General features: G+C 32.3%; 1 protein-coding gene across 11 annotated transcripts in view; it reads left to right on the top strand.

Annotated features, from left to right (window-relative positions):
- The window catches only part of LOC148629532 (mutS protein homolog 5-like), a 215906-nt gene extending 194313 nt beyond the window's left edge, over window positions 1-21593 (top strand). For 10 of the 11 annotated variants that reach the window (XM_088553241.1, XM_088553197.1, XM_088553203.1 and 7 more), the window contains 23 exons: window positions 98-219; window positions 2690-2799; window positions 3824-3859; window positions 4161-4246; window positions 4732-4777; window positions 5794-5932; window positions 6463-6525; window positions 6876-6947; window positions 7800-7856; window positions 8508-8580; window positions 8970-9079; window positions 13929-14006; window positions 14601-14646; window positions 15479-15520; window positions 16496-16592; window positions 16879-16968; window positions 17607-17733; window positions 18206-18355; window positions 18914-18988; window positions 19315-19458; window positions 19888-20025; window positions 20493-20566; window positions 21239-21593. In XM_088553241.1, the coding sequence (XP_088409367.1) occupies window positions 98-219; window positions 2690-2799; window positions 3824-3859; window positions 4161-4246; window positions 4732-4777; window positions 5794-5932; window positions 6463-6525; window positions 6876-6947; window positions 7800-7856; window positions 8508-8580; window positions 8970-9079; window positions 13929-14006; window positions 14601-14646; window positions 15479-15520; window positions 16496-16592; window positions 16879-16968; window positions 17607-17733; window positions 18206-18355; window positions 18914-18988; window positions 19315-19458; window positions 19888-20025; window positions 20493-20566; window positions 21239-21344 (2081 nt within the window). In that variant the 3' untranslated portion in view covers window positions 21345-21593. The remainder of the gene's footprint in view (window positions 1-97; window positions 220-2689; window positions 2800-3823; window positions 3860-4160; window positions 4247-4731; window positions 4778-5793; window positions 5933-6462; window positions 6526-6875; window positions 6948-7799; window positions 7857-8507; window positions 8581-8969; window positions 9080-13928; window positions 14007-14600; window positions 14647-15478; window positions 15521-16495; window positions 16593-16878; window positions 16969-17606; window positions 17734-18205; window positions 18356-18913; window positions 18989-19314; window positions 19459-19887; window positions 20026-20492; window positions 20567-21238) is intronic. The other variant, XR_015916758.1, reaches the window with a different exon arrangement.
- The last annotated feature ends 6091 nt before the right edge of the window (window positions 21594-27684 follow it).

Here is a 27684-nt window from a genome sequence, read left to right as displayed (position 1 = left end):
AGACTAGCACTTCATGTACTTTAGTTTATACTGTTCATTTCTACTAGAAAAACACAGCCTAATATTTGTATATTCCTTTTCTTTTCTATGATTGTAGGTATAGATATTTGTAAGAGAAGAATCTTGAACCTAGATCTCCCATCTCTGCCTAAACACTACACAGAAACTGAACGAACTCTGTACATATCATCCATGGTCCCATTTGATCAGCTCAATATGGTATAGTAGATACTGGTACAATGTACATCTGTAATTATTCAGTAGAAAATAATTCGAAGCTAAGAGAAAAATTGAACTTTATTTTCATGGAATCACAAGTTTTGAATGCACAAAAAATATTTATTATAGCTAATGTGAATCACTTCATAGGATAAAACAGATGTCTACGACCTAGTGAAATACATTATTCAAACTTAACTGTTTTACTTTCCTGATCATTTATTGTTATGATCTGTTTATGTTCATAACATTGTAAGCCCAACAATTCATATGAGTCCTTTAGTGAAATTTGATCAAACTTTATATGGAGATTGGGCGTCAAATGGTGTTATGAGTGAAGCAAGATACACCAGATATTTGCAATGGGTAAAATTTCTTCTTTAATGGTTTTTAATATTTGGTGCTTATAAGCACAACTTCTTGTAAACCACTCAATAGATTCTAATGAAACTTAAAAGTTGTATTGTCATGAACTGTTGCCTACTCAGTATTAAATTTAGTAGAAAGTTATGGGACATGAAAATACGTATTTTTATTAGCAGGTGATGTATCTTCTCGCTATGTAGTTTACAATTAATTGTGTATTCTATTGACAACCATTACAATACAAGAACATAAACAAAATGATGGTATATGTTTACAAAACAAATTGGAAACAACATTATCATAGCTAGGTACCAGGTGCTTTCATTTCTCAAATGTCTGATTAAAATGGTAGTTGGGATTTCTAGATCTATATTCAGATCTATTTACAGAACATGCTGTTGAGAGTTGGTTCTCAGTAATGAGAAGGTTAAAATGAAATATATGATATGTATCGATTCCTTAGAATTCTTAGAATAAAGTAGAAATAGTTTGTTTAATACATACTATTTATGGGGTTCAATATTTAAAGAAATTGTCCTAGTACGAAAACCAGAAACAAAGATTTTTGTGCACATACATTGTTTTGACTATAAGGTTACCATAGGGGAATTACAGTACGGGCATGTGAAGCTGGCAGTGTTCAAGCAAGTGCTTCAGTGGAGAAAGTCAGAGTGGATAGGGGTACCAAAGAAAGGGTACATAACCTAAAAAGAACTACCAAAAGAAATCAAGGGTAGTTTATTTAGGCTATAAGTGAGATTAGTGGGGAATCTCTAGAAATCGCATAATTTAAAATGGAAGTAAATTACAAAAAGGAATTTGTAAGGGATTCCAGGGTAATTGAGAACAAAAAACTATGGGAAACAAGTAGGATTCAAGGATCTATGGCTCCGTATGGTGTTAGATGTATCCTAGAACACATAATAATAATTTGGTATAAGTTGAACATGCACTTGTACGAAACACACATATCATAGTTTGGGTAACAGACTATCTGGGCAAATAATATGAAAGCTGCTCAGGAAAATTCCTACCATACTAGTAATTGTTAGGAGATGATAAAGAAAGTTTTAACGGTTGGATTACTATAGGATAATAATATTTTAGTTAATAGTTAATATTCAAGACAATACGTGTATTTACAAAGTCGAAAGAGACCGTAAACAGATATTTATTAGACATTGGTTATTGTGAAATCAGTAATTCATGTTACTTTTATACAATTAATTTTTTGATATTTTCAATTAATGCTTTTCTCAAATATACTAAAAAAAAAAACCAGTCACCAAAAACCAGAGACTTGACGATCCCAAATTTAGGTTATGTTAATGTCTGAGCATTGTTGACATAATAAGAAAGGGTATATTTATTGGTACTCTAAAATCGAGACCTTTTCCTTGTACTATAACTGGCTAAATTATACAGTTATGGTCCTACTGGTACATTGTCCCTTATTTCATAGAGTAATTCATGTGGTATTGATAATTCACGTTACACGTAAGCACAACTTTATAACAATTATAAACAACCATAGCTCTATTAATTGCAACTTTAAAAGTTACACAATGGGACTGGTATTCAGACAAACAAACAATCGCTCACACATGACCACAGCATTACATTATATCCACAGGACTTTGAAATCTTGTCAATAAATGTTGTATGAAACTGTGTGGAAAGGAATGCGAAACACTTTCTAACATTTTTGAATCAGGCACTTTTACTCAGCAAATAAATATTACTTATCAAGCAAACAAAGAAAAAAAACTGATCTGTTAATTATTTCTTTAAAAATCTTTGACTGAAGGGATTAATGACCCTTCTAATAATTTTTTTTAAAAAAGGGACATCTTTCAGTATAACAACCGTTGTTTTAGAATTGTTATTGCTTCAGTTACAATAAAAATATCAAATTTATTTCAAGCTTTTTTGATTTTTCATTTGTAGATTTGAAACAAAAGAAGATGGGAGATAATTCAACCGGCAATTATATTGAGAGACCTATTTTGTCTCACTGTATTATTTTTTAGTGTTGTTATGTCTGATATATACTGGTCTAATTTGTAAAATGAAAATTAAGAGAATGGGATATTGTATTTTACAGGTTCGAGCAACAGGTGGTTTGTTGAAGTATCTAGAAAAAAGGAGAGTTGGTATAGAGCTTGAAGAAGCAGATGCAAGAGTTCCCATTCTGGACTTAAAAACCTTTTCATTGTAAGTTTTGATGTGAGACTAAGATATTACTTTTCCAGCCTCTGTGTCCATGTTTAGTTTTCCGATAAGGTTAGTTTAATATGTACCACTTCATGCAACATGTACTGTAGTATATCAAAAATAAATTGGTGGCAACATATTGAACAATTTCTTCAATTTGAAGCTAAAGCAAATTCATGAATAAGGATGGGACAGCCTTAATATTTTGCATTCGGTGGCAGATGACCGTTTTTGGTAACATGGAATACCTATATGCTAAGTTTTATTTTTATGTAATTCTTTACAAATTTTGGGTAGAATAAACAGTCATTTGGTCAACAGTCTATTATTTACAGATTTCCAATTGTGTCCAGTCCGAGTCGTTCAATTTTTATGATGATAAATGTCAAAAGTGCCAGTTCCTTTTTTACTAATTATATGAAAAAGATGTTGGTATCTGTGGGAATGTGCAAAGATTTAGTTCAGTTAGGGATTCTTTCAAGTTAGCTGTGAAAGTATCACATATGATAATGATACCACATCAGCAGTTTGATTAGTAAAAAAACAACATAAGAAATTACATATACTATCAGGGTCCTTATGAACTTGTGAGGCCATTCAACATCACTCACCATCCCAGCCTGTTGCTTGCCACTTCTTCAGCCCTCTCCCATGTACACCATCACTTTTTATCTCTTTCCTTCTCTACTGTTAGCTTCCAGGTGTTCTCCAACATCAAAAATTATACTAAATTAGAATGTTACACTTGCACATGAGATTGTTGTAGTAGGTATATAAAATAAAGCAAGTCGTATAATTTCAATGTTGATACAATTGATATATTTGAACAGTAGGTTGTAGAATTATCAGAATCAGTGTACAAATATATTTGTACAGTAGGTTATAGAATTATCAGAATCAGTGTACAAATATAATTGTACAGTAGGTTATAGAATTATCAGAATCAGTGTACTGATATATTTGTATAGTATGTTATAGAATTATTAAAATCAGTGTTGGCTTATGGAGCAATTTCTTTTTACAGAGATGACCAACTACTGTTGGATGATGTTGCTTTTTGGTAAGTTTAATTTTATAGCTTGGGATGTTTTTTTTTTTATCTATTTTCATTATTAAGCCATCATTTACTTAAATGTTGCACAGACGTTCATTATAACCTGTTGATTTTATTGGCAAAAGTTTTCATACAATGCACCTTAAGAGTTGGTAACCTCGTATATATTGAAACATATTTTTCTTGATATATGATATGCAATTTTGATTCTTAGCATATTTCTTTTATGAAAAATCAAATTTTATTTGTGTATTTGAAATGGACACATTTATACACTCAAATATTTAATCATCTAACTCTGTTACAGTGCTTTACAGATTTTTCATAAAGAATTACATCCATCTGTATATAAATCAGGACAAACCAGTGCAAAAGAAGGACTCAGTCTGTTTGGTATAGATCTTTGATTCTATGTACCTTATTTCAAATCAGAAGTGGGTTGGAAAGTATTTGTTATTGCACGGCAATATAAAAATTTACTTTTTCTCATGACTTTGTTAAAAAAAAAAAACTGTACAGATTGACATTTAAACTTCATGTAACATAGTTTTAGTACTTGTTTTATATATATATAAAGTAGGGACTTTGTCTGTCCTGCCCTGCTGGAATTTCAGTTTTGAAGTTATTGAACATTTAGAACATAAAAAAGGGGGACAGGTATATGACATGCCTTATTGCAGCTGTTTAAGATGATCATGTTATGACAAATGGTGTCGTCTGTCATTGAAATGTCAATTGAACCAACAAATTTAAAGATTAAAGTCACTTGATAAAGGGAAAAGAATAAATAAGGTAAAATGCATATTTCTATGAACTTAGTGGATCTCAAAATGAGATTTTATAGGTTACTTTTTGTATTGTTTTATATATATATATAGGTATTATAAACAGATGCAGGTCACAGATTGGCAGTAGACAGATGAGGTAGTATTTTTTATACTAGTGGAAGTTAAGTCTCATCCGGAAACGGTAAAAAATGCCGGTCATTAACTGACAGATTTTGCAAATGACTGACAACAATTTCCAATATCGGACATAAAAAATTGTCAACCCTTATAAATTACAGTATGCGTGGTTTTATTAGTGTATAAACATCCTGTCTACCAGTCTCTTAACTGTGTCAATTTTAGCCGATGTGCAGCCACCTGTGACTGTGATTTACCTGTAACTGATTAGTTGATTGCATAATTAAATTAACGCTACATGTGGAGCCCCATTGTCTATACGAATTAATTGAAGTACATTCAAACCTCGGTAGCTCAAACTCCAGGGGACCATTGAAATGTGTTTTAGTTATCGGGTGTTCGAGAAATTGAAGTTCGTATATTTCCGGATTTCTTTCATTGGTGGTCCGAGTTCGACTATATCGTTAGAATTGCTTACTTCCTCCGAAGTTGTGTTAGTTCGTGGATCTTTTTCATTCGCTTTCCGAAGATTATGTTGATTTGTGGACATTAAAAATGCTGTTTTCTTTTTAAAACGTCCAGAGTGCGGGTTCATTGGTCAATAATTTGTTTTCATCCGATTTTCTTTCATGGTTTCATCATACTGACTTTGGAACATCCTTGAACTTCAATCAGTTTCATGTTAAGATCAAAGCTATTTAATTAGTTATGACTTAAATATTACCTTTAATTCACTAAAATGACATTGATTAATGATAGGGTTTCAGTTTTTCACACCTTTTATTACCCAAGCTGAAAAATGGCTGTCAAGTTCGAGTCAGTGAGGGTTATTCTCTAAGATTTATTACCGAACGGACCGACTAGTCAGTTTGAGTTTTCATGAAATCGAAGTTTGAGAAATCCAAGGTTATTTATATTGATTATATAGAAGAAAATTTTGGTACTTTGAATTGTGTTCAAGAAAACCCGGGATTTCTCAGTCAGTCCGTTCCGTAATAAATCTTAGAGAATATCTCATGTAATTATTTTACTTAGAATCTGGTTCCTAAGACCACTGAGAGACCAGACTGTACTAAAACAGAGACATGATGCAGTATCATTCTTCATCACTCCTCGGAACATGGAGATTGTGACAGCTCTGTCTGATAATCTAAAACACATCAGGGACATGGAGGTATTAAATAATACTGTGTTGTATATTGTTACTGTGATTTTTCAGTTTCAACAAAATACTGTGTAACTAAGTGTGTTCCATTCCTGTTTTAGGTAGATTAAAAGCTATAATGGTAGTTCTAATGGTAATGATTGTGTTTTTTTTGCTGTGATATATATTTGAATAAGAAAGCCCTATCCTACCATACTGGCAGTTCTATTTGATTATTATCACCACAGTACAGTCCTCGTTGTTCCCCAGTTTTTCTTCTTCATTTCTCTGTTTTGAAGGAGAAGAATTATACTCTTAATACAGGTTAAGGTAATCTTTTCATAACAATAGTTTTTCACTGGAACAACTCGCAGCAGCCATAATGGCAAGTTATTAATATGCCTTTAGCTTTATACATGTATGCCATCGTTTGACCAATAAAAGTTCAATTCCTGTTTGACAACTTTTCTTTATATTTTTTAATAAATTAAAATAGTTTTACATTATAGTTTATCTTTTACCAATAATTTAATTTTTATATCTACATGTTCTTGTTACAGAGAGTCTTGTCCAGAATGCAGCAGTCTCAAGCTTCTACTGGTGATTGGCATGCCTTATACAGGGTATTTATAATTAGTGATTTGTACGTAATAATCATGTAACCAATAGTTATGCAGACATGATCTTTTCAAATATTTAAACTGCACTTAGAAATGTACACATAGAGAGATTTTTATACTGGATACATAATAGATGGGACCTGGTTTACATATAGATGTGATTATTTTATGTATATAGTTTTTGTTCTTGCATGTTCTTTAGAACGGAATTTTTTGCCTTTTAAGTTTCAGTAATGTGATGTTTTATCTAATTAAAAAAGTTTTCTTTACATTATTTCCTTTCCTTTTTAAGGTTATAATTTCTGTGCAAATGCTATTTCTTTACATTTGTTACTATACCTGTAATTTTTCAGACAGTATTTCATGCTATCTGTATTGGAGATTTATGTAAAAGTCAATCCCCATCAATAGAGATATTCAGAAAGGTTTGTTTACAATTTTAATGTTTTTAGTTCTATGTATGAAGTATTTTTCATGCTATACATGCAATACTAGTAGTAGTTTTTTTTTACTGGTTTGTAAGGAAGTGAACTCATCATAATCTGAATATTTTGATTGAAAACACTGAAAGTCGAAATATAGTCATAAGTTGACCACAAATCATAACATCAAGAAACAAATAATGTTTATGCTCATTTTCTATTAGATTTTGCCCCTGAAGTACTGTAAATTTTTGAAAATTTTTAAGCATTTTTATTTTCGCCATTTTTGTGCAAAGATTCATTACAAGAAATTTTATACTATAATGAATATTTTCAAAGAACATTGCAGTACAATTCGATGATCGATCGCAAATTTAAAATTGCTTGAAAGCAGATTTATTAGAGAAACCGTGAAAAAAAGATACAAAAATTTCCAGGATTTCAGTAATCCTTCATGAAATTTGTAAACTGTTTTAGCATGGATAAGATTGAACAGCAAATCAGTGCTTAAATGTGTAAAATTAAAAAATAAATTGAAATAATTGAAAAATATTGATTTTTTAAAGGAAACTTTCTTTGACAACTCATGTAAAAACATGAAATATATTGAATCAAGGTCACTTGTGACAAAATATTCATATTTAAAAGCTATATAAAACTGATATAACAGTTACTTTAGAGGAGCTTTGTTTGTATTTACAAATGAATGAGAATAGAAATTGGCTGAAAGGATAGTGTCAAAAGAGATGCTGTCTTTTTTTCTAAAGGTTAACATATTAATTTAATCCGTGAAAACTGTAAAAAAAACATTGAAATGATCGTTATATAGTTTATAGGTTTCTTTACCATTTGTAGGTGTCATTAAAATTTGGAGAAGAACTTCACAGAACTGCAGATTTAATTAGCAAAATAGTAAGATTAATAGTCTTAGTTGGACAGGAGTTACAAAATGTATTCGTTGTATGCAGAAAAAGTACAGTATATGCATTAGGTTGTGTCTGTGTATAAGAGCAACCACTTTTCTGAAATCATTCCTGTTGCCAGGGTCTGTATACAGTCAAGGGGAGATAACCAGCAAATATAATTTACCTTGTATCCATGCAGCTATTTTATTGATAGCATACAGGCATTATAAAAACATTCTTTGAAATTAAAGCCGTAAAAGTGTAGAGAATAATGGCAGTTTTAATGTCAAGACTGAAAATATCACAGTGAGCCCATTAGGTCGACATGTGATGTTCTTTCAAGATATTCAAAACTAACATTATTCTGTTTATTGGCAGTGTCACAGTAGATTTGACTTGCATAGTCACTTGAAATTAGAGATATTATTTCAGTATCATGGCAGTAGTCTGAAATAGAAAATAGTAGGTGGTAAGAACAATACAAAACAAAATCAATGGCTAATATACATGTTTAGTACTATTAAATGAATTGGCATCAAATCTCTTTTTGTTAAAAATGATAGCATTAAAAAATTAGGTAAGTTTGGAAAATGATAGAATAAAATGGTACCTACTATTACTTACCTGTATTTATACACTTCTGTACGTATATTTACAGGTAGATTTTGATGAAATGAGTTTACAGAACAGATTTGTTGTCAATGTAAACGTTGATACTGACCTAGATGAAAGTATGTTAAAAAAACCTTTATGTGTTTAAAAATCTTCACATTGGTTAAATGGTCTTGAAAAATTGGACTCTAAATAGATTATTAGTATTGACTTATTCAGCTTGTAATTATGCTGAGGTTGAAATATGAATTGTCTGATGAAAAACAATATTATTATCAACTCTATTGATTAGTGAATTTGAAAAACCTTAGATGAAGCTTACATTTCACTCATGAATAAAATATGACAGATTTTAACATATTTGTTTCATTTTAGAAAAGCAAAAAATATCACTTGACAGGGTAATATCTTATAAAGCCAAAACAATAAGGTGCTGTAGTATACAAGTACATGTACATGTATTATGTTCTATTTAGAAATATGATATATTGCTGTATATTCTATTTAGAAAAGAGGAGATATAATGGCCTTCCAGACTTTATGACTCTGGTGGCCAAGGAAGAACTAAACAGACTGAGTGAAGAAATTACTGAATGTAATGTCATATATCTTCCCCAGGTATTTATACAATCACTGAAGGTAATGTCATATATCTTCCCCAGGTATTTATACAATCACTGAAGGTAATGTCATATATCTTCCCCAGGTATTTATACAATCACTGAAGGTAATGTCACGTATTTTCCCCAGGTATTCATTCACCAATTCGTAAGATTGCTATATTCACCTTGTTTATCTGCTTTATATCTTCTACTTAGCCGAATGGACCCATTTTTAGCTCACCTGGCCAAAGGAAATATTTGATATATTGAAATATTTGATCCGTCAAAAAACATGGCTGCTGTCACTAAAAATAGTATATAGGGGTCAGTCAGTAGATTTCGCTTATTATATCTCCAAAACAGTTAGGTTTAGCTAAATTCTTTCAATTGCTGAAATGATCCTTACTATAAGGCCTATAAAAGTCTCCAAGCAGTGATTTTGTTACTTTTTTTCATAGCATCCTCCTCCCTTTTTATTGGGAAAATTTACACCAAATTGGGGAAAAAATATGCAGACGATGACTGTGCCAAAACAAATAACAGCCATATACATAGAAGTAAAATGTATTTGCATTTAAAATTGATTCATTGTTTTAAACATTAAAGAGAACAAGTAGGTTTGATGTTTGTTTTAATTCACTTTAATAGAGTACAGTTTCACTTTGTCAAATATAGATTCATTTTTCTGTCTTTAAGTCCATTAAACATTTTAACCAGTTTATCTAGGTCTCCACTTGTTAACTTTTCATTTCTGTGACAAATTCTGATGATTGCATCAAGGTATGTCTGTGTAAGCTGGTTTCTTTTAGCAGTTAAACAATGGTAATAAGACACAGATTAGTTCGTAAGTTTTGAGAATGAAGGTTGAAAAAGTCATAATGATTGAATTTGACATGTATCTGATTCATATAGTCAGGTACCCCTGGCTGGAACACAGTTAGTAAAAACATTAAAATGAAACAGATGAGTAAACTGAGATTCTTAAATCTTTTTCACTGCTGCTACAAGTCAAATGGTTGACAAGCAGACCTGTATACCTCAACATAAAAAGCTGCATTTTGAAACTTTTCAACTGGACTTCTACTTGCACAGGATCCGTAAGGGATGGTTTACTTACTGTAAGTTTCTTCATTTTTAGCTCACCTGGCCGAAGGCCAAGTGAACTTATGCCATCACTTGGGGTCCGTTGTCGTTGTGGACAAATTTTTAAAAATCTTCTCAGAAACTACTGGACTGACAAGTTTTAAACTTGGCATGATTGTTCCTTAGGGTGTTCTGCACAAAATGACCGTTGGGATTTTTGAAAAAACATGGCCACTGTTACTAAAAATAGAACATAGGGGTCAGATGGCAGTTTTTTGCAAATAACTCAAAAACCTTTGCCTTTAGCAAATTTCTGGCACAGGTAATATAGTTCAGCATCATGAGATGGACCTATGCTAAAATTTTCAAAACGATTGGTCAACTGATGTAGGAGTTGCAACCACTGAAACAGTTTTTTTTGGCATTTTTAGCATGTGCAACTTTGAAAATCTTCTTCTCATAATCCATTGCACAGAATTCAATGAAAGTTGGCATTTATGTTCCTGGGGGTATCCCACACAAAATGCCCATTGGGATTGTTGATTCATGAAAAAACATGGCCGCCATTACAAAAAATAGAACATAGGAGTCAGATGGCAGTTTTTTGCAAATAACTCAAAAACCGTTGCCTTTAGCAAATTTCTGGCTTGGGTAAAATTATTTAACATCATGAGATGGACCTATGTCGAAATTTTCAAAACCATTCATTGACTAATGTAGGAGTTGCGACAGTTTTTTGTTTTTTTTTTTTCACATGTACAACTTTGAAAATCTTCTCTAAAACCATTTAAGATCATTGAATGAAAATAAGCATAATAGTTCTGTGGTGATTTTTAATATGTGAGTAGATATGGCTGCCTATACTAAAAATGGAACTTGGGGGTCATAAGACAGGTTTTTGAAAAAAATTCAAAAATTGTTGCCTTTAGCAAAATTCTGGTTCAGGTCATGAAAATGCTGTGAAAAGCATTTCTTGCATTTGACAGTTTAGTTGATTTTAACTTAGCTAGTCTCATTCCTCAAGTTTTTCAAATAAGCAAATGGTTAACCACGTGAGCAATTCAGGCTCTCTTGAGCCTCTAGTTGATGGAGGAGTTTCAATATGGTCATCTGAGTCACAAATGTCAACACTGGACTGATTGGAGCAAGATGTAAACACGTTTAGAATAATGCCGTCAACAATTTCCTCTACAATCTTTGTGTCACTTTTATCACTACTCGTAGATGGGGTGTACGGAACAGGTGTTTTATTGTTCTAGAACCTGCTGCGTCACGTTTAGTTAACTTATTGGTGTAGTATTTGCTGTTGTGATACATAATTTCGTCTCCAGAAAAATTGGGAAAAATCGTGTATTAGAGGGTGAATCGAAGTAAATTTGAATTTCCGGATGGAAAATCGTACCCACGCTGACTTCGAACCAAAAATAAATGATATCTGAATAATTTGAGCACTTCGGGGAATGAAAATTAACACGATCCTAACACTTGAAATCTAAGCAGAGGCTTTTCAGAAGTAAACAATCAAATATTTACCAGTTTTACGTTTGAAATTTTTATAATTTTGGAAAATAAATACACAGAATCGGGAAACTATCTCTGGGGGAAAAGGCTGAAATATGGAGGTAAATTAAGGTTAACAAAATCACTGCCAAGGGATAAAAGGTGTCCAATGACTCCTTGTAAGAGTTGTTGCCCTTGAAAGAGGAAAAATGACAGTTTTTATTAGCAGTTTTCATTCAATATCTTGAAAAATATAATAATAGATAGAAAGATACTCTCAATTGCTGAATTGATCCTTATGATCCTACCAGGGTCTTCTTGAACCAAAATTTTTGGACAACTCTTTGTTAAATTTATTACCCTTGAAAGACAAAATGTAAGCAGGTGAGCAATTCAGGCTCCCAGGAGCCTCTTGCTTAATAAAAACTATATTTTAAAAAAATATTTTTTCATTGTTATTTAGGTTTGGACTAATGAGTTTGACTTGGTTTTTTGTTTTCAGTTCAGTCAGACCCTGTTTGACTTAATATAGACATTAAAAACAAAACAAGATTACGGTCTAATGATTTTCCTTCGGCTTTTACTTGTCAGTATTTCATATTTAGTACATTGCTTTTGACGTGATAATCAGTTCCATGTCTTCAATTCCTATTTTCAGTCATTACATATTTGTATTACATAGCCATGTACTTGTTAACAGTACAAAAAATATTAAATAAGGTTTTTTAGCTCACCTGACCAAAAAGGCCATGTGAGCTTTTATCATCACTTTGTGGTTGTCTGTCGTCCATTGTCTGTTGTTATCTTCGCTTTAAAAATTTCTCCTCTGAAACCATTGAACAGAAATTGATAAAACTTAGTGACAATCATCCTTGGCATGTCTACTCCCATAATTGTATCTGTTATGGTCCCACACCAACATGGCCACTGTTACTAAAAATAGGAACATGGGGGTATGACCGTATATTGTTGTTTCTATTTTAAAAAGCTATAACAGATTGATGAAATTAGGCTATTTGGCTTGAAGAGATCTATCTAGTGAAAATTTGAAGTAGAAAATAATTGATTTACTAATTTTACAGTTATTGCCCTTTATTTTTGCCAGTTTAATCATTATTTGGCAGTTTTGACCTATTATCTGGAAAATAAGCAGATTTATGATAATGTTAATTGATAAAATGTTAAGTATCTCAATATCTATCTCTGGTCCAAATTTCAGAAAAATCTGTTGACCCTTCTTGGAGTTACCATCCTTGAAAGTGTCATTTTTGACGTTTTTTTATCAGTTTTCGCTTATTATTTAGGAAATGAAAGCAGATTAATAATTAATGTGAAGTTGATAAAATGTTCAGAAAGTCAAAGAGTAATCAAGGGAACCAAGGTTATAGCGGTAATAATATCTTTTTTTTTGTAGGAAATTTAAGAAAAATCTGTGGACCCTTCTTGGAGTTACCATTTGTCATTTTTGACATTTTTTATCAATTTTTGACTGTTATTTAGAAAATGAAATCAGATTGATGATTAATGTAAATTGAAAAAGTGTTCTGTAATTCAAGATCTATTTTTGGTGCAATTTTTAAAAAAACCTGTGGACTCTTCTTGCAGTTATTGCTCCAGAAAATGCAATCTTTGTTTTTTGTCTGTTGCTGTCTAAACAATGGCAGATTGATGATTAATGTAAATTTGTAAAATATATATGTAAATGTATATAAAGATCTATGATTGGTGCGAATTTGGGAAAAATCTGTTCATTGCATTTTTTAATGATTTTTTGCACTTTTAGCTTGTTATTCAGTTAACATAAGTAGAATGATGATTAATGTATAAATTTTCAGTACCATGACAAATATATGTGCAAATTTGGTCAAAGGTGTTAGATTTTTTTTAGGTTTTGCATGTATTCTACTTTTTAAGGCTGTCAAATCAGGTGAGCGGTTCAAGCTCTTGAGAGCCTCTTGTTATTGCGTTACATCCTGTTTACCATAATTATTTATTATACCCCATACAACAGTCACTGAGGGTATAATGTTTTTGACCTGTTCGTCTGCCTGTCCAACATAAGTTTTCCACACATTTTCTGAACAAGCTGACTTTTGGTAAGTGAATCTACCACCATGAGTTACAGATCATGTTATCAATATCAACATTTTTGTAAAACATATGAATGAATTGTAGGATGCTATTTTTCCATGTTTTGTTTTGTTGGTTTTGCTTTTGTCTTGTTTTAGAGAAAACAGCTATATACTAGGTAATCATATATCATGTACCAGTGTTTGTTTCAGCTCGGATATCTACTTGCTATTCCAAAGCCCCAGGATGGCTCTGATGATCAGTATGCTATGGAAGATTTAGAGTTTGTGGTAGGTACTTAAGTTCATATTTCCACTGATTTCTAATTTAAGAAAGGCAGTGTTTTAATGACAATTGCAGTGTAATTTTACCCGTGCAAACATTATGTGGGATAAACAGGAATCACCTTATCTATCTCCACATAACTTGTAAATTCTACTTTTCCAAAATGGCTCTGTGGATTTTTATGCAATTTTATAGGAATGTAGGGCATGTTTGTAGATATACAGGAAAGAAGATAAATTTTGTTTTATGCCTGAAAGGAGATATAATCAAACTTATTAACAAGTAAGGACATTCTTCTTACACAATGTGAAGCATTTTATATTTTGCTCAGTATATCTACATTGTAGTTTCAGTATAGTTTCAGTATATCTACATTGTAGTTTCAGTATATCTACATTGTAGTCTCAGTATATCTACATTGTAGTTTCAGTATATCTACATTGTAGTTTTTATCATGCTATTATTAAACCACTTTTTTGTGAAAAATTGTGTTGGTTAAAAACTTTTTTACACAGTTTTTTAATTCTTTGTGTGAAACTTTAATGTGGAATGTTAAAATAAAAATCAGATTGATTAATCTTTAATGATTATTCCAACAGTTTATGTCCAATAACATGTTGCACTATAGAAGTGCTAGGACTAGAGGTATATACATCTGTGTTCTATCTGATGGCTTTTTTCTAGGCACTGAGATGATTGTGTGGCATTTGTTTTTTCTATGAAAGAAGACTTAAATTCTGAAAATTTAATTTTTTGGTCATGCAGTTAATTTGATTTTAGGTGGATTTTAAGTATTTATTCAATATTTGAAGGGCAAATTTATTTTCTGGAAAAACTATTTCAGGAACTTTGCTTTGAATTGCTAGTGAATATCACAAAATTAATCTGCTTCCTAGATCTGAGGTAGACTAGAAAAAGCCAGTACAGTACTACTTGTATCTATTTAATTGATTGTTAATTATGTATTCAGGATTACTTTCAAAGAGTTCAGTTTTATTGAAATGTGCAGCAGTTTATTTTGTTGGCTTTTTTTGAGTTAACACTATTACTTGGTAGTGATTTTTAAAGACACTGGATGCTTTCATAAAATGTATTTCTATCATCCCCATTTGAATCAAATTTTAACATACAGAACTTGTAAAGAATCAAAGTATATGTAAGGGAGATCATGGGTTAAATCCTCCAGCTAAGTCACACCAAAGACTAATATTGTTAGTTAACAATTCTAAGCCAAACACACAGTATTTTGGAGGATAACTTGACAACTGGTAGGTTTGTATCTGACTAGTACTGAGAAGGATGTGTTTGATTGGTCATTCCTGAAATACATGAAATTCCATAGGACATTAAACCATAATCAATCAAGTAATCAATTGTTTATTTTACTGCCGATAGCTGTAATTTTCATTTGTCTGGTCCCATTTAAGTTTAGAACAAAATGTGTAGAAAAGTTATTATTTTCATGTATAATTTTCAGAGCTTGATAAGTTGCTTGGAGACACTCAGTGTGACATACAAGGTCAGTGAATTATGCTACTAATTTTATATTCTGTTCTGTCGTCAATTTCCTGTAAAAGTAAACTTGGTACATGTATATCTCCTTTTACTCATTAATATATTTATTTAATTTGTATGCATGTCAAATTTTAGATATAAATTTTTGTTGTTCACATAATTCAGTTTATTTTCCTAACAAATAATTATTTTTAACAAAAAGGAGTTGTTATTCTGTTACCTACTTGACTAACGTTCGAATATTGGCCTAAATATGATCAAAACTGCCAATACAATACAAAATACAAAAGTGCCAATATGGGATATAGTCATCCAATATGGCTTTTACCCGTCCAATATGTCATATTGGACTGGTTGAAATCTATATTGGCCTAGCATATTGGACATGTTAGTCAATAAAGGTATAAATGCATAAGGTTTTCCACATTGGCTGAGTAATTGGTCCTCGGCGCTATAATATATGTTAATAAATATATAATTTCATATTGGCCCTGTGATAGGTTTGAGGTCTGTCATATTGGTTGAGGCGGTCGTGTTGGTCCTGAGGCATCACCGAGGGCCAATACAGCTGGCGAGGCCAATATGATTGACCGAAACCTATAACAGGGCCAATAAGAAATTACATATTTCTTGACAATTTTATTAATCAACTTGAATAGATGTTTTGTAGAACAGATGTTTTCGTGTTTTACCAAGAACATGTAGGTTTATTTGCATTAATCAGTCTTAAATATCCTTTTTGTATAAAATGGAAGACTTTTTGTGTTTCTGCAGCTTTTAGTCCTGGTGTTCAAAGTTCATGAAATCCAATTCAAACTCAAAATGGCAATGTCAAACGAACGGAAGTTATGATGCCATATTGGCCCATAAAGATGCCTGGTTTGAATTCATATCAATTGGTCAGTTTTTGACATATTTTAACGTATTTTGGGTAGTTGGTTAATAATACAACAATAATAACTAGAATGGTTTTATACAGACCAGGAAACCAGTATAATGCACAAGTTACAGAATACAATACTAGAACACACCAGAGTACTTCTAGAAGTACAGGAACTCTGTGGACAACTTGATTGGTAGGTTTTAGGATTACTTATTATTTTGATTTTATAATAATGGCATTGGACTTGACATCTAAATTTTTAAAAAAAGTTTATTCTTTGAGTTTATAAGAGACATTTTTAAGAAATTGAAGCACCTTGGTTGGTTAGTTAATAGCTTCTTCCGTGGTTAAGAAGGATTGAAAAGTTGTTATATACAGCAGGAAAAATGAATCTTTTAAGTCTTAATAGTTATTTGTTTCTAGATCAATACCATTGTTTGGAACTGTATTTGAATACCTTGTTGTTTCTAATATTCCAGTCTGTTAGCCTTTGCAACATGTGCCAGGGAGTTTGGATATGTAAAACCTAAGTTAGTACAGGAGAATGTTATTGACATAAAATCTGGCAGGTATTGAATTATGGACTGTTTGGATTATGGAATAGAACATTAAGCTACTGATCAAAATTTGATATATACGGATATAGTTTTACAGCTAGTTGAAAGGCAGTGTCCAACAGATCACACAGGTGTTCTGTAGTAGTCAAGTAGGACACATTGGTATAATGTAGGGCAGATTTCTACCTAGAGGGTTATTTAAACTACTTAGTATCTTACCAAGATTTGTATTGAAGTACGAACTGGTACTTTTCAATTGGCTGTAATCATTATTTAAAAATTGAGAAAATATGTTGTTATCTGGCTTTATGCTGAAAAACATCTATTCTGTTTTTATACCACTGCTCAACGAGTTTGAGTATATAGTGATCCCTTTGCCTGTGTGTTCATCAGACTTTTGATGGAATGCAAGGATGTCAATTTTCTCTTGTTATAGAAGAATGGAGATAGGGTTTTCAGTTTTCTCCAGTTACAGAAGAATTGAGATAAGGTTTTCAGTTTTGAAAAGTAAGAATTATAGTTTCTTTATAAATTATGCTACAGCCTTTGTTTTTAAATGCACAAAAAGAACTCACTCAGGTAGAGTTTACAAAAAATCTTATCAAGAAGTCAGAAAATATGCCATAGGCAGTGGATTTAATCTGTTGTAGGCATCCTTTACAGGAGATGTGTTGTAGTCCATTTGTACCTAATGATATACAGAGTGGACCAGCCTATGGTAATATAAAAGTCTTAACTGGGCCTAATGCTTGTGGGAAGAGCGTCTATCTTAAACAGGTTTGTAGCTTGCTTTTTACTGTAAAATACTTTTTCAGTTAGCTGCTTTTCACAGACATGAAATTAATCAGTTTACTTTTATATTGCTGGAGTATATGGGTGGGGGGAGGGGTAACTGTTTTGCTGTACCTTTATATAATGCTGTTTTGGGGTAGCTGCAGCCTGAGCTGTGGTGTAAGGGTTTCCTTGTCATTCATTTAAGACCAATGGATAGCTTTGAGCTGACATTTTTCATTTTTTGTGATTTTGTGGGGTCTCTTTGATATGTCCAACCATATCCATTCTCGTTATAATAATTGCTTGATAAATGCTTGAAAACCTTTATGAGTTGATTTGCATGGGTGGAAACAAAGCAGAACCTATACATTTACTTGTATATGCTGAAAAAGAAAGAAGTATACTAGATTTAATTTTATGAAAAATCATGCAATTTTTCAATTCAATGTTTACCGTGAAAATCCCCTGTTTTTAGGTTGCAGTTATAGTATATATGGCACACATTGGATGTTTTGTCCCTGCAGAGTCAGCTTCAATAGGTCCTGTGGACAGAATATTTACCAGGATCCAGTCCCTAGATAGTGTGTCTGTCGGTCTGTCAACATTCATGATAGATATCAATCAGGTAAACTAGATACAGATAAACATCCAATACTGATTGTAAATAAAGTCATTTGTTTTGTACTCAACAGGTGTTTTATAAGAAGAGCATAGTATTGTGTCTCCTTGGTGCAATTTATATTTGCTCAAAGATTTTGGGGTCTCGTTGCATATTTTTTTTTATTTTTTTGAAGCAAAATGATTATTTCCAGATGTTTGCAGAAGGAGATACTCCAGATACGGGGTTATACAGATTGCCTAAGTGCTGGAAACTGACAATTCATGTTAACTATTAACTCAATTAAACTCCAATTGAAACTCAGAAAAAAATAAAAAAATATTTCATGTGTAGTCTGTTTTTGGTCATACAGTGAAACATATCCTAACTGTTTGACTGAAGTATTAGTTTGGTATGCATTGTAACTTATATGTAGGGACTTTGGAAGATGTCTGGTGTACACAGGTTTATATCTAGGATTTGGTGTAAACAGTTTTTATTATAAAAAAAAAACAAAAGAACTCCTGAACAAACACAAGAAATGTTTTTTTTTTTTAATCTTTCATACAGTAACATTTTATTTAGATGTCACAAGCCCTTAAGTGTGCCACAGAAAACAGTTTGGTTGTAGTTGATGAATTTGGCAAAGGAACAGATATGGTATGAACCTTACTTTAAAACATTAATAATCCGGTTGATCTATATTATAAATAAGAATATTCGGTTTAATTTATTAGTCCCACTCAGCAATGTGGTGGAATGACTTAGTCTGCTTCTATCTGTCAATTGGAAGTCCTTTTTTCAGTACAGCACCTCTGAGTGTGTTAGATTTTGTTCAATTTTGGTGAGGGATTCATCATTGCATATACCCTATACTTGATCAGATGATTTGTATAATTTTAAAATGTCAATCAGTAAAATATTAACCCTCTTAGCAACAAACTTCAAGATTATGTATATATTTACACCTGTTGTTTATTCCACAGGTAGATGGTATGGCTTTGTTATGTGGCTGTTTGGTATACTGGTTAGATATGGAAGCTCTCTGTCCTCATATCTATGTATCTACACATTTTCACAGTCTAATACATCAACATCATCTACCAAAGTCTCCTAGAATCAAATATATGGTAAATCTTTGTATGAAAGGAAAATTGCTTTGATATCATTTGTAAAATTCATAAACACATAAAATTCAAAACTGCAATACATATTTTCAGCCCCCATAAAATAAGCTTGATGGAGCATGAACCTGGTGCAACAGTTGAGTTAACACTTTCTGAACACCTGCCAAGAATCAATGAATTAGTCAGTTTATAATGTATCATTTTTATATGAATACTTTTGTTGGATATGCATATATTGTTTTATGTTTAGAGGGAATTTTTTTCTGATTCTCTTCAAATGTGGGAGCTAAAGCAAAGAAATACAAGTCATAATGAGTTTTCCATCGTGTCTAGTTTGATTTCTGCTGATTTATTGTTCACCAGACTTATTTAATCAAGCAAACTTTCCTTGACACATAAATTCTTGCTATGCCATATATTTATTTGCTATAGACATTAGAGACAGTACACAATGGAGAAGAGTTATTGTTCCTTTTTCACCTCATTGAAGGTCATGCTAACTCTAGTTTTGCTGGTCATGTTGCTATCCAGGCTGGTCTGCCTCAGGAAATAGTCAAACGTGGAACTGAGGTTTGTGTAAATATGAAACCATACCACTAGTTGCAATCACCTTGTCTGTCAGTCTGTTGTTGCAACTGTACCTACTCTAAATGTATATTAGGGATATAGGTATTAATATATATTAGTTGTAAGAGATTTTGATTGCTGTTCCATATCAACTTCCTGTTTCATGTTTCCATTTTTCACTATTTGGAATGAGTTTGGGTATACCTAACATGACAATGCTTGCAACTTTATGTTGTAAAAAATTATTATTGTTAAGCATTGGGTTTGGAATTTGTTAAAAATTCAGAATATTGTCATAATTCTGTTAAAACTAGACTTCCTTATCCTTAACAGTTGTTATAGTAAATTTTGATGATTGATTTCCTCTGCATTGATGTAAAAAATCTATATTTTGTTTTGTACAACACACTTATATACTTTTATCATAGAGATACCATTGAATTAACAGGATCAATTGTTTGTTATTTTAGGTGTCAGATCTTATAAGGCAGAATAAGTCCATTGAAAAAGTTGATACTAAAGGATCTGATACACAGCTTAAAAGGTCTGTTATCTAATTATTTTGTTTAAATTAAGTATATTCTCATTAGTAGTGATTTTGTTTTTGTCTCGAGATCTTTCCAATAGCTGATTTACCAATTTGTGGTTGTTAGTCTTGTGGTTTTTGATTAAACTGATCAAAGAGAAGTAACTCTATTTTTGTACATTCTAAAGTTTGGTAATATTGTTTTGTTTCTCTTCCACTCTCTAAAACCTACAGATTATCCTGAAAATTGTATCAGCTCATTTATTTTCCATGTTAAAGTAAATGGTAAATTTACTTATAGATAAATATATTTTCATGTACCCTAATTTGCCAATACTATTTAAACTATTGTCTCAAATGCCAAAATAAAAACAGTTACAAACTGGAAAAAAATCTAAACCAACTCAATTTGAAAAATGTTTGAGTAATCGAAAAATAACATTTAGACTGCCTTGTTTGACTCTTGTAATAAAATATGATATGAAAGGAACCAGTTTGTCTTACTATAGAATTACTTCCCTTCGAGTAGTTTAATAAAATAAAACCCACTCACACACAAATTGGCAAATTGATTATTGCAAATATTCTTTAACATTAAAAAAAAAAAAAAAAAACAACGATGAATAGGAATGACAGGTTTTCATGCATTTTCTACTTTTATAGCTAAATGTAAATTCTCATTTCTTTCAGATGTTCTTTGATTGTGAACAGTTTTTTGGAGCTTGATTTAGACAAGGATGACCTGAGTGCCTTTCTTACCAGCTTTGTTTTACCTGTTAGTGAAGGACAGATTTAGATGCCTCATTCTTCGTCTTGTCTTTTCAGTACATCATGTTTAATTCAATGCTTAAGAACTTTCCTTCCAATGTAACAAAGTGTGATATTGTTATTATCTAATGTTTATACATTAAGGTGATGTGAAACTACTACATTGCTCATATGATTATGACTAGTTCATTAATTTGACAATAATAATTTAATAATTGTTTTTACCTTACTTAAATTTGGTTCTTGTTATACAAATGTATTAAATCATTGAATTGCAGTTCTGTTGATGCCTTTTCCAGCTGTTGTGTTTATTAGATGTGAAAACACTATTCAATCTGTAAAAATTTAAGATTGTTGCCTAGAATAATAGTAGTACTTGTTTCTTACAACCCCAGTAAAGTTTTGTTTTTTTTTGTAGGGAAGGGATTATCAAACAGTCAGATTTACACAAAGTTTTTATACCCCAGTCCAAGACGGAACATATTATGGTATACCGTTGTCCGTCTGTCTGTCGTCATCACTCCGGACAACAACTCAAAAACACTTTCACCAACTTTTATGAAACTTTGGTGAATTGTTCATATTTATTGACGTAAGCTCCATTTCAATTTTTATTAAGTTCAGATTTTTCGTTTCCATGTAATGATTTTTATACTTAAAAAAAGGGGGATTTTAAAATTTTCAAGTTTTCGGACAATAACTCAAAACACTTTCACCAACTTTTATGAAACTTTGGTGAATCGTTCATATCCATTGACATATTTCCCTTTTAATTTTTATAAATTTCAGATTTATCATATCCGTGTTATGAATTTTTAAACTTTAAAAAAGGCAGAAACAGCCAAGGACATTTATTCAATGAAAATTGTTGGAAATGGACCATTTGTTATTATGATTGACTAGTAAATATAAAGGGTAATATGTACTAGCCTTGAGGTGCATTTTTTATTTACTTTTTTTGGAGGGGAGGGTATTTGACATGGCTCACAGTATTTCTAGTTGATCATATAAATTCATTTAAAGCATAAGGACAAGTTAAAACGGCAACGGGCATATCATGTGCTTAAAGAGCAGCACTTTACTTTTCTAGTTTATATATTATTACTTACTTAAGATTAATCAAAATTATTTTGTTTCTAACTGAAACTCTTCAGGAATGTCAAAATTGTTTGATTTAGACAGGTTTTCAATTTATTCATGTTTAACATACATTTTTACTTACATATGTAAGACTCGGAACCACGATGGGACGCAGAGGTACGATGGTTGCGCAAAAGTACGATTGTAGTACGCTGAATTGCGTTTACGAACATGCTGAACTGCGATGGTTAGATATGATTGTTGACTGCCAATAGCAACGCATAAATGCATTGGCCACTACAAGGAGGTGTGGTTTTGTTGTGTGCTTCACTGAAATGTTTTGACTATCATGTGGATCTTACAATTATCTTAAAATTCGACAGATATGATATTAGTATACATGAAATCAGAAAAAAACTGCTTTCATTTCGTTCATACTTCCAACTATCGAGGAAATTATAAAAACAAATTTAATATTTTTATTCCATTTTTTTTCCACACCCAGTTGAAAATTGAATAAAACTGGCAGTCTCTTAAAAGGACGAGTACTCTTTAATATGAAAATATTTCTTGACTAGCTTAGGTATAGAATGGTTGTGGATAGCTTTAACACTTCTGTATTAGTATATAAACTACATGTACTACATAACAACTTATCTATAGTACCTGTACAATCTGCAAATACAAATGTAATGTACTTTAAGACTGCGCTTTTTTTCTGCGTGTGTGTCATCATATACGTTTGTTTATACAGGCAACAATATACTACCTACTTTCATGACTTGCCTTTCTGTTTGTTAGTTTTCTCTGTAACATGTATGCGCTTATGCACGTAAAATTTCGTGGCGACGTTAGTGTACCAACGCACTTCCGCGCCATTGCTTTAAACATCAAACATACTTCAGCATTGATCATCGCAGATCAGCGCCATACACAGGGACATTTAAAGGTGTCTTGTTTAAACAGGTTTTTTTAGTTTTTATGGATCAGTTTACTTAAGTTTCACTGTATAAACTTCTATAGAAATAATAAGTACAAGTATAGATGTTTTATGATAAAGAACTCCCCAATCTAAAAAAGCCTATCTTGCAGCTCCTGGTTTTTTTGTTATCTCACATGCAACATAACAAAAAAAAGGCTTTTAATTAGTTTAAGTACTAATTAGTTTGGAACGGAACGGAGCAGAAACGATTTTTAAAACCAGAATCTAACAGAATATTTCAAAATTCCGCTGAAAAATTATGTGCCCGCTACCTTTCCGTTCCAAAAGTAACAAGCTCCGCCTACTCTCTATTACGGTTCAAAATGTCAACAAAACAGGGTCTCTCGTGAAAAATTATCGAAACTTCAATAATAAATGTAATTTTTCTAGCAAATTTGGTATCAGCGTACGGGAAAATGATTACGGAATCGAACTAGGCAGGTGTGACATGCACAATTTCAACTTGAAAGTCGTTACAAGCGGTTGAAGGGCGATACTCCGCATTACCGCGAAATCTCCAACTTTTTGTATGGCACATCGTTCTGACCCCAACCCGACGTATCAATATCCAAATAAAAAAGAGGAGGGTTGCAGGGTCAGAGGAAATTCGGACTAATTGTCCCCAAACAAATATATTTATCTCAGTCGATAATTAAAAAATGTATGTTGGCCAAATCTTACCAAATATTACACTCCTTCACACAAAAAATATCGATTGTAATGAAATATGAGCCAAGTTTAAGAAATCTCAAAAATGTTTATGTGTATTTTATCAGTTCTGAAAAAGTGCAAAGGAAACTGAAAGTTATTTCCGTCCCTCCAACTGTTAATAACAATATCAGTTGGAGTTCCTTTAAATTTATATAAATGCAAAAAATATAAATTTAAGTCCGTCAATACATCAGAAACTACCATCAGCTTTAAGTAAATGAATCAAAATGTACTACTGAAATCTTTTGGTACTGTTTATAAAATCTTGTACCGCCAGCATAATCGTCGCATTTTTTATTCAAACGTAAAATGTTCATTTCCAAAAAGCAAGTTTTGCAAGGTGTAATGGCCCTGCAATTCCATACAGACATTCTGCAGTGACCACCGCTAAAGTTGATAATGCGAACACGATAAAAAAAAGTGGTAGTTATGCTCTATGGAGTCTTCACAGTGGGGACAGAACGAATCTTCAGTCAAATGGTGAAGATGCATATGAGGTTCCAGGCTGCTAGCTGCACACTTTAGCTGACAAATCCATATATTCTCTTTTCTGTTACCAATGTTGAAGTGCTCTGAAGCTCCAGGATTTTCAAAGTTTACTAGTAATCTCTTTTTGAAGACATTAGCAGAGGGACTATTCTTCGTTGATATTGGAATCTGGTTCCAGAGACGAATAGTGAAAGGCATAAAACTCTTTGAATACGCTATAGTATTGTAAACAGGCAAGCGCAAGTTATCATAAGTAATCTGTTGCCTGAGATTATAATCATAGATATTAACAAGATAAGGTTGTATAAGATTTGATAGGTAATTTGGAGCAAGTCCATTGATCATCTTATACATCAAAATAAGTCGAATACAATAAATATTACAGTAAAACATTTCGAGTAAAGAAACAAATATGCGTAGTAATGAAGATGTTAAATAAGGACAAGTGTCAGGTTATATATCAATCAAAACGGAACGTACACTGCCAACTTCTTGTGCAGATTTCAGTACTTTTTATCGGTGAAAAGATTGTTGATTCTTTCTTCACTTTCTTGTCTAAAGGCTAGAAACCACTAATTCCACTTCCCATAGGCTTCTATGCTAATTTCACAATATTCAATGGCTTCTCTGGACTTTACCTTAACATTAAACTACAGAGGACTATATATCAGCATCATTCTACATATGTCAGCTCACAATCCTCAGAATGGCATGTGGGGTTAGCAGACTTGCAGTGCAGTACTGGTCACTGGAAGTGAAGGGTCTATAAATAGCATGGGAAATCCCAGTGTTTTCACAAGATAGGGGTATATATAGAAATCATTATGGAGATGAGGCTTCACATCACAAGAAGCAAAATGCACCTATAAATTGTACAGAAATGTTGTTCCTTTCAGAAACTGTTTAATTTTTTTAAATAAGATGAGAACTTTTTTCACAGCACTATGAGGAACATGGGTAATTTCTGCGTACGTTCCAAATGCTAATTGGTTGAATTGGTGGTCTGTAACCTAAAGGAGTAATCAAGGGAACCGGGATTCCAGCGGAATCGAAAGAATGTAGTCCATGGACAAAGACCAAACATGGAAAATAGACAAACACAACGAAGAACATAAACTAACCACTAAGTAACAAAAATAAACTAACTAAAATAACAAATACAAAGTAACAAAAGTAAACGAGCAAGTCGGACTCCACTAAAAACTGGGAACATGGACCAGGTGTACCGGTAGGGTAAGCATCCTCTGCTTTTCTAGAAATATCCGCCGAGTTGCTCAAAACCAGGATTGACGTATGGAAAGGAAAACTATGACACATTGAACATCAATTTTCATGGTGTAGATCGATGAACACACCGTAACGATCCACGAGTTCATGATGACGACCATAAAACTTCGAATTCTATAGCGATTACTTCAATCGGGTAGCGAAATTTCCCTGTTCCAGAAGCCTAATTGTAAGAAGTCTAGCGCGATACAAAAAGTCTCCGTGATAACGGCAAGCTCTGACAAAACGTATGAGTTGTGATATGAAAACTCCATACGCTGGTGCTGAAGGGATATTGCCACAGATGAAAGAAAAGTTGACAATACTGAATGAAAAAGTCATTGCGTTTGTCGTATAGTGGTCAGTAGTTTTCTTTTATCATTGATCTCAAAGTGTAGGTCAAGATATGAAGCTGACTTCACTGTGTCTGTATTATCCTTTATCTCAAGTTCTTTGGAGTAGATGCGATGAATAAAATCCCCCCAAAACTAGGATTGTTTAACAATAATACATCATCTATATTGCGAAAACTGGAATTAAATGATCTATTTAAACGATGTTCCTTCTTTTGGATCAGAACAGCCATAGTCAGCCACATAAGAGTGAAGGGGTAGGTCAGCAAGTAGAGGAGCACAATTTGTTCCCATTGTTGAAAAACGCGTCCACCACACTGGACAAATATAAGAAGTTTTTTTTAACCAAAGGAAAGCAAGGAAAACATTCTCCAACAATATTTGATGTATTTACTATGTTCGAAATTATGCGATTGCATGTAGCTATAGATAAAAGTTTATTTAGATATCATAATGGAAAACATAAGAATCAAAAGGCAGCAGACACATATGTCTGTAACAGTAAAAAAGTAGCTCAGACATCATTAAAATTTAAATATGGACAAGGCACGTGAATATAGTAAGCAGCTTTTCGAGAAAACACCCAACAGAATGGTTTAAAACATCCAAAAACATTTTTAAAGTTAAATAGCGGAAGTCAGGGTGGATCCAGGATTCTAGGTTAAGATGGTCGTTGGGATAAAATGCCAAGCGAATCGAGCCAAAAAAATTTTGGAGTTAAAATTTGTGAAAAATCAAAATTTTATGAAAAAAAACCCTGATTTTTGTGGGATCGCGTGTCGGGTGTGCTCATCTGAATCCATGCCTGGAAGTGACCGATATATCTTGAAACCACCGGATGACGGACGGACAGACAGACACACATTGATAAATGAATATGTGGGTATCAAAATGATACCTTTCCACTATGTGTTTCAAAGTAGAACATAAATTTGTCTAAGCTGAATTCCATGCAACTGAATGGAAATATATGCAAAGGCAGTTTTATGGGCCTATGACAAACGGTGAGAGAATTCTCCCAAAGAGTCTAATTTTAGCCTACCTTCGTCTGTCCCTTGTAACGATAAATGTATCAGTTCAGCAAAATTGATTTTACAATTAAAGCTAAACAAAACAAAACAAAACAATGGCACAAGCAAACTAAACTTTAAACTAGATTCCAGTCACGAGACAGGCGCAAAAGATGGGACGGGTTGATTAAACCAGTCTGATGAGGTAATTTGGAATCCTGTATGATTACCAACAATAAAAGCAAAAACTGGAAATAATCAGAAAATCTGTTTAATACTGGTATTAGACCAGTATGTTATGAAAATACTATCAGTCAATTTTCACAAACTTTAATATGACTTTTAATGTTTTGAAACAAATAACCAATATCCATTGACAGTGTTTTTCGGGAAATTATATTTATATTTTTTTCAATTAAGCAATGTAACGCGAAATAGCATTTTCCGGATTTTTTCCGAAGATGGTCCGCTACTAAC

This window comes from Perna viridis, chromosome 1 (genome assembly GCF_037379345.1).
Source record: "Perna viridis isolate PV_CMFRI_1.1 ecotype Kerala chromosome 1, ASM3737934v1, whole genome shotgun sequence".
Taxonomy (NCBI): domain Eukaryota; kingdom Metazoa; phylum Mollusca; class Bivalvia; order Mytilida; family Mytilidae; genus Perna; species Perna viridis.
Note: the sequence above shows the minus strand (reverse complement) of the source record. Positions and strands in the feature narration are given on the sequence as shown.